This window comes from Anguilla anguilla, chromosome 16 (assembly GCF_013347855.1).
Source record: "Anguilla anguilla isolate fAngAng1 chromosome 16, fAngAng1.pri, whole genome shotgun sequence".
NCBI lineage: Eukaryota > Metazoa > Chordata > Actinopteri > Anguilliformes > Anguillidae > Anguilla > Anguilla anguilla.
The window spans coordinates 17,899,245-17,907,672 of NC_049216.1; the positions used below are offsets into that span (position 1 = coordinate 17,899,245).

General features: G+C 39.8%; 1 protein-coding gene across 3 annotated transcripts in view; it reads right to left on the reverse strand.

Moving 5' to 3' along the window:
* The window catches only part of LOC118214774 (neuronal acetylcholine receptor subunit alpha-7), a 77,597-nt gene extending 70,139 nt beyond the window's left edge, over window positions 1-7,458 (reverse strand). For all 3 annotated transcript variants that reach the window (XM_035394987.1, XM_035394986.1, XM_035394985.1), the window contains exons 1-3: window positions 7,158-7,458; window positions 4,224-4,363; window positions 2,002-2,046 (exon numbers count right to left, since the gene is read on the reverse strand). In XM_035394987.1, coding sequence (XP_035250878.1) covers window positions 2,002-2,046; window positions 4,224-4,363; window positions 7,158-7,212 — 240 coding nt within the window. In that variant the 5' untranslated portion in view covers window positions 7,213-7,458. The remainder of the gene's footprint in view (window positions 1-2,001; window positions 2,047-4,223; window positions 4,364-7,157) is intronic.
* Window positions 7,459-8,428: the final 970 nt, after the last annotated feature.

Sequence of the window (8,428 nt, forward strand, 5' to 3'; positions counted from 1 at the left end):
TAAGATAAATTAATGCTCTTTTACACCCTCCAGCAAAATATTAATTTTTGTCCAAATCAATGTTTGAAACGGGCATGATGATGACATTTGGAAAGTACTTGGTGCTGCAGGCACAAAACAGCAAAACCCCCATCAAACTCCATAAGCAGAATACTTCAGTGGGTTAATTAAGAAGTGAGGACAAAACAGTGGTACAGACAGCAGGCAAAATCTAATTAAGCAAAAAGAGTATAGTACGCTGCAAGCCTCCTTTAAAAAGCCCGAATGAACAAGGTATTTCTGCAGGAACAGAATAACATATTTAATAGAATAACAGTGTCTGGGAGATTTTTTAAAGGTTCAAGTGTACATTTTGAGGAACAAGGAAACACTAAGACTGAACATAGTAATCACAAAAAAGAAGAGATAAGTGTTTAAAAACTTTTTTAAACATTGGCATCACAACTATGTGAGTTTTGGCTGGAATTAAAATTACAGAAAAGATTTCAGAAAAGTAAAAGCATTTAAGAATGTAATGCTTAATATATTAAATATATCATATAGTATATCACAAACCATGTGGGGGATTGTGGAAAACAAATAACACCCTTACTGAGACATATTGTCATTTTCCCACAAAACATTTAACAGCGATTCAATGGAATCAACCAAAATAACTAATGTATTAATTCTAATTAAGAAGCACTTAGGTGATTAGTACTTGGTGCAGCCTTCCCAGGCAGGGAAAACCACGCTGAGGACTTTATTATAACGTGATAAAGTTAGAGAACACTGTTAGAGGGATCTTGAACCATCCCTCTGAGAAGAACCTTTCAAGATCCTTGAGTACCTAAGGCTTTTGCTTATGAGTTGCCCTCTTCAATTCAGACCGCAGGTTTTCAAAAGGGTTTAAGCATGGAGACTGACATGACCGTTGTAAAACACTGATTCTGCTTTCACAGAACAAGAGCCCCCGGTCTACTGGAATCAGGTAGAGGTGCTTTTCCTTCCATGCATCCCTCATCCCTTTTGACAACAAATATGCTGACAGTGCACACTGCTGAAAAGTTTAACTATTTATTCTCTGTACTCATTACCTGATTTGTGTAGGTGAACAACCATCTGTCTCTTTTGATTTGACAGTTCTTTGGCCTCCCCCAATGGTGATGGATGATAGAGATTTTACAGATGTTACCTCATTTTTATACCCTAGTGAAGCAGGAAGTGATGGCAGGCCACTATACAGTTCCCTAAGACTGAGATGAACTCAAATAAGTAGAATTTTATTGTATTTATTGCAGTTTTGGAACGCCTCATTACCATTTTTTTTTCCTATAGCCTTTCTTCCCTCATTTTCATCAAGAGTGTCACTAGTTCTGGACCTGACTGTATAAGGTAATACTGAATGCTTGAAAAAAATATTTTGTTCGTGTGCACAGCAAGTTCATTTTTGATTAAGGTTTATATCACCGGGACAGAAGCCAGTGCCTTTAGGTTCTTTTAGAGCCAAATAAAGAAGGGAACTTACAAGTTCATTTTTAAGGATGCTTAATGCACCTATGTCTCCAGGCCCCCAAGGGGATGTCACTGGGCCTATTTAATGATCTTCAGTTTCAATAGTTTAATTTTCTTAATGTAGTGGCCTCACAATGCCAGGACCATGAGGAGGGGGCGGGGGGCGGGGGAGCGGGGGGATGGGCGGTGGTCGGGTTTGAGCCAAGGAGGAGGGTACGGAGAGAGGCTACTGCTGTCACGAGTCTCCTGGGGAATGTTTTTTGGATAAATGTCAGGATTATGCATTCAGGACACATCACGGTGCCGCAGAGAGCGTCTTCTGACCATCAAGATGCACAAGATCTAAGGGAGGACTTACAAACGCGATTCAAATAGCCAAACAAACGCAGTTTTATCTGGACACTGTTTTCAGTGATTATGAAGCAAGAATCTATTCTGTTATGAGTGTGGTGGTATGGAATACTTACACAGTATAATACAACACAAAGGCAATAAAAAGTGGCTTACCAACTGCAACCATATGTTGGTTGTTAAAACCTGGTTCTTCTCATCCTGTAACATATTAAGGCACATTAGTTTATGTTCCTCTTCAAGACATGTTCATGATAATGCAGGAATTTATCTTAGAACTTATTCATTTTTAAAAGATGTATAAATTTCAGAAAACACAAAATCAAACTTGAGTAAATATTTATAAATGCATAACTGTACAGAATACTACTACCGTTACTGTTACTATTACAACTATACCTCCCTTGTACTGTACACCAACTCATAATAATAACAACTAATTAATGCATTCATTTGAGTTTCTCCTCCTTTTACACAAAGAGTCTCAAGCATCATGGTAAAGTAAATAAAACTCCCATCATAGGGTAACCCACAGTCCTGTAGTAATTTATCAAAAAGCTAAGCAATAATATTAAAACAGAACCAAATGACATAAATAGTTTCAGCATACAGTACACATTAGGAGGAATATACCAACATATTCATCTGCACATACAACATAATAATGACAAATATAACCAACTTATTATCGCAACATTAGCTTGAATCACACTACTGTTATTCCAGTTTATTATTCCCACGAAAAGGAATTTGTGATGAATTTTACTCTGCTCATTTCTCACCGATAACACAGGTGTTCTCACATGTAAAGGCTTCATAGAAAAAAAACAGGTCAAGACATTTGATTTTATGTGACTGTTCTATCATGGAAATCAATATAATTTTCCTTTCCATTTTTTATGAAGTACTTAAATATGTTCTTCAACAGAAATGGCTTTTAAATAACCACAATGGGGGCACACAGTGAGGAGATGTGTGCAGCTTGCACTGTTGTGTGAAGAAATCCGATCCAGTACATTCTTGAATCCACCGTGATTTTTTATGCTTCTCCAAATCAGGATTACATTTGAGTTCCACAAGCCGTAATTTTACACAATGATTACCCAACCATGGGCCCGGGTGTGCTAACGGAGCACTGGGAATATGAAAGAGCTGAAAGGGGAAGGGACTGAATAACCAGGCCTCAGTGACTCCGTGCGCAGCTTCCGGCACGGGTGGCAGTGCCATAGACGAGTGGCACAGCTAGGGGTCTCAGCGCAGCCCAGGTGCCGCAGATGCATGGCTGAGGCAGTGCGCCATTTCATTGGCTGTCAGATCAACCACTCAGAACGCACTCTGGGAGCGTGTTCAAGGGGAGCTCACGCAGTGCTCATCTACAGTGCAGTCTGTAAGTGTTCGGACTGTGACACAATTTTTGCATTTTTTTTTGTCTCTGTACTCCAGCACATTTGGCTTAAAAGAATGAAAAAATGAATATGAGGTTAAAGTGCAAGACTGTCAGCTTTAATTTATGGGTATTTACACCCATATCCAGTGATCCATGTAGGAATTACAACCCTTTTTACACAGTCCCCTCAGCTCACAGAGAAAGGGGCTTTTAGGTCCCTAGTTCCAGCTAAGCATTCCATATTCCTTTGTACAGTACAGCTCTCCATTATGTACTTGGTGGCCTTTTGGTCTAAAAATCTGCAATAAGAACCACAACATATGAGCACAAGACTTTACTGCTTCAGCATCTACAAATTTATTGCTTCCCAGTGTTTGCTGAATGGAGCACATCAAATCGAACTGCCACGTGGACACTGGAAAAGACTGGAGAACTGGTTGAGACAAAGGAGAAATCTCAAAGATTAAGAGATGAATTGGTGACGATGTAATGGCCCCACAATAGATTATGACCCAAGGGACTTGTTTAGAGGAATTGCATTTGGTGTTTTTGGAGTTGGGTAGGAGGTGGGTTTAAGTTGGCCACAGTTCTGTGAGTTATCTCTGGATTAGTTCCACCCAACAACACTACACACAACCACTAACTCTTCCAATGATTGATGCAGACCACATTAAAATTAGTCCTAGAGTACTTTTGATGAACAATTTCCCAGTGTGTTCTATTGGCAGAATGTGCAATGAAGACTCAAAGCACAAAGAATAATATGGTATCCCATAATGGCACCCATGCCACTGTGCGCAGGTAATTACATTTTAAGGTAACATTACCACACATATGAAATAAATACAGTTTATGCAACAAGCCAATTTCCAATGTCTGTTACTTGTGTGAGTGTGTGTGTGTGTGTACATGTGCATGTACATATTTACCCCCCTTCCAGAATGACTGCATTGATCACAGTCAGTGTTGATGGATGGGCGCACCAACTCACCACATCCATAATCTGCATTAGGCTGAAACTGAAGTTGACGGTAAGGGAATGGGAGTCATTGAACACGGGCCTCTCCAGCGGGTTGTAATTTGTCATCAGGTCTCTGTACAATCTCCGCTGATGCTCCCCTTGCAGGGAGACTAGGTAGAAAGGGAGGGGGGGAGAAGAAAGAGAAAGAGAGAGAAAGAGAGAGAGAGAGAGAGAGAGAGAGAGAGAGAGAGAGAGAGAGAGAGAGAGAGAGAGAGAGAGAGAGAGAGAGGGGGAGAGGGAGCGCGAGAAAGAGTGAGAGAGAGAGAGAGAGAGAGGGAGGGAGGGAGAGAGAGAGAGAGAGAGAAACCAGAAATTCAAAAAAGTCCAAAACAGGTTCCTCTCAAGTTTTGTCTACTTTTCATGTCATCAGCAATTTGAAAGAAAGTTTCTTAAAAAAATAAATAAAAAAAAACTCATTAAAATATTTTAACATGACAGTATATCCTTGACCTTGGGTTCAGAACTAGTCTTGGATAAAGCACAACTCCGCACCCACTTCAACAAGAATTTCACCACAAGGACAGTTGAATGTAGCCAGAAATGTCAACGTTTTGCATTAGGGAGTGAATAAGAACGGGAGGACCTTACAAATCAGAGAAGGCCTGGCTAGCGCTGTTCATTCAAACCCTGGTTTATTGATCCATGAATCTCATTGGACAGTGGATCCCATACAAAGAAACACTTTGCTTTCAATACCACGCGCACTTGCCAATTAATTTCTAACCATACTACCCCCTCAGCTATACCTACACAAGCATCAATGCCTGGGGCAGGGGTTGTTTTTTCACTGTAGTCTTCAGACAGGAATGCAAAACCTTTTTTGCTGTAAAAAATGTGTCTGGCAGGGGAAGACATTGACAATGACAAGGTGAGGGGGACATGTTCTCCCTCCCTCATCCCCGAACACAAGTATTCTGACTGATGGCTTAAACCTTCATAGAATTTGAAGCTCAGAGTTGTTCTTGAGACTTTCAGGTAAACTACTTTTAATAGGTCGTTTTTATAGCAAAAAATAGCAAAAAAAGACAGCATGCCAATTGTTCTAATTTTAATTTTGTGTGGTATGTAGATTTACATTAGTTTGCTATTTGAAACTCTTTTTTACTTTACTTTTACTTTTGTTTACTTTATTATCCGAAGAATCTCGGTCACCATGACAACAACTCAAAACAGAGGCACTCTAATTTGATTGAGACCTCAGGTTGGGATGAGAGAATCGATGAGTTCACACTGTCCTTCTCTACTCTAAACTATTTGCTACCTATCCATTCATCTCCAATTAGGCATTAGGCCGAGTGAACAGAAAACCGCTTTTAGTGCTGGGACCAGGGTCGAATTTGGTCACAACCCAGTCATAATCTAATTTCCGCAGGAACATGTGCAGGTCACTTACTCTTGTTGGAGAAAAAGACTATCGTTAAAATCCATCAACAATGACGTAGGAAAATGGCCCACATTTCCGGAACTGAGCTTCATACCGGATAGACTACACAGAGGCGTATCGTGGCACAAAATCTAATTAGGAATGAAATTTATGTAATGAGACATATTGATTAGAACTAAAATGGATAAGCTGCATGTAAGACTGGTGCAGACGCCAATTAGAGATTGAGAAATGTAAACTCTAGATGACATTTCTTCATTTAAGCTATGGTAAATTAAATGTTGCATGAATATCTGACAGACATGCCAGACAGCGAGGCCACATACGCTACAGTGTATTGAAGATAAGTGCAGACTAGAGCCCGATGTCATTCAGCAAATTTTATTGGCATCTAGGCTACTACACATCATCATATCCCCAGTTACGAGGTCCAAAGACACACCAATTCGATGATTCTATTTCTGAATAATGTATTCAGCACTTCACGCATTGTTTTAGCACAACCGACATCAGTGGGGGGACATTGTGAGCCTGATTTTAATCGGGGGGGGGGGGGGGGGGGGGGGGGGGGGCAGAAAACATCTTAAAAGTGCGACTGGGTGGCTTTCCAGTGAGCCTACAGTTTGTTGAATAATGTATCTGGAAGGGGCCCAGCAACGTGTTAAAATGCTGTTTTTCCTCGAGAGAAATGTTATGCATATCAACAAAAGGTGCTTACTTCGGCTATTTGCCTCAGAAATAACACACAATATGCATTAGATGTCATATTTTCCAGTGTCACAATCCTTCTAGCCGAACGTCCTGAAAACAGGAAAAGTCACTTACGAAAACTGTCATTATAGCCTAGCCGATTCAGGGCTAAACCATGCAAAATTAATATTAACAATAAACCAAATTCTTCTCGTATCGTTATGCAGGTATATGTAGTACAATGTCATATATTCGGACAAGGGAAGATTCTGTCACAAAACAGAACTATTGTTCTCGGCGATTCAGCACTGACCAAACTGGCTACTAAAATGTAATTCTGTCGAGAGCAGCAGAGCTTTCAGTTCACAAGGAAGATTTTCCCCTATAATTACTCCAATGCGACGCTGATCATTTAGGAACAGCACGCTTTTGAATTATCCGGTTGCGCTCTAAAAGTTGAGCATCCTTATTCTCATTTGAAGGATACACAGTTGGCAAGGGCGTACGCTCCATAGACATATGTCTATGGTACGCTGAAGAGAACATGGGACAACGACAGTAACTGTCTAAACACCGCTTATAGACATTTAGTGAAACAAAGTGAACAAGATTGTGTTACAGTAGATTGAAACAAAAACTAAGGCGATGAAAACAGTTCTCTAACCGAAGCATAAACACAGCTTAGAGACATTTCGTAAGCCTAGCCTATATGCAGCAAGGAAACGAAGATGTTATAAACTAAATCTTGATTAAAGTCCACCCATCTTTTGTGATGTAAATGACCAATGATTAATGGAATTAATTAAAGATTAATATCATGAAGAACCTACCGTTTAACAAGCAGGCAGTGCCAACAAAGTAGAGGGTAAAATTCCGAATCCCCATTGTATTCAAATGGTAGATAGGCTATATAAAAAGCCTATGCTTCGTAGCCTAAATCGCAGTCTAGAAGCATTGAATGGATGAATTCAAAAATTCTATGAAAATACCATCTGGTAGGCTATCCCGCAAAGCGTGATTCCGTTTCACATGGGTGAGATATTCATACGGAGGTTTAGACAATAAAAAGCAAGGACGACGTGAGTGGAGATGAATTTGTATTTGTGCGCGAGGTAGGGGGGCAAAGAGCCGCTCCTCCCTTAAGCCCGTAAACGGGGTAGGGGGAGACTCGGAGTTGGCTAATGAACCCACATGGTCGTGACAAAGGTAGTGAAGTATAGGCTACGGCTTCGCTCGACTCTACAGGCGCATCCCGTGCTGCCATACAGGCTATTCACTGAAGAGGCATACTATATGTTCACTTTATAAAGGAAGGAAACCATCCGAAGCTAATAGTCAGATACAAGCGTAAAACAATTAACTGTAAATGACAGCTACAAAATTAATTATCAACTAAACTAAAATAAGAAAAAGCAAAGCATTATTGCACTTTTATGAGCAGAAAGCTCAGGTGATACAGAAAGCCCGAATCGGTCGTATTGGTTTTCTCCTTTACGATTTGACAATATAGAAATGGTTCCGCGTTGTTAATTTTAATTGCAACATCATTTGATACATGAAACCGTAAAGGAAAGAAATTAAAATGCAGTGCGATCCATCTGGTTTTTGAGAAGATCGGAACGATGCAAATGGTTGTCTATTATTCTTGCGATTCCCTCTAGAGTAGTAAACATTTAATGCTTAGTAGAGGTCGTTGCCTCTAAAAGCCTACAATTTCCAATTTGATCCAAGGAAAAATCCTAGTCACTAGCAGGCAGGTTACATCACAAAATTCTCCAAAAAATGTTGAAATTAGATCACAATCTTCGATATTTAACTTCTGACCCATACAAATGGAAAACGAACTAAGATAGTTAGTTAATATAACTAAGTATAGTATCGCTATCATTTCAACAGTACAAAAAAAAAAAACAAAAACAATTTAAACACGAATTGAATACTGGACAAAACTCAAACCTACACCTCGTGTCACTGTAAATGACTTACCATCTCATTAGTAATGTCTACTGCAAGTTGCCTCAGAGGAATGGCAGCTAATAATTTCCAGTGAGTGGCAGAAAGGATTGTAATCCTTATCGGCAGCACAATTAACAAAATTGAT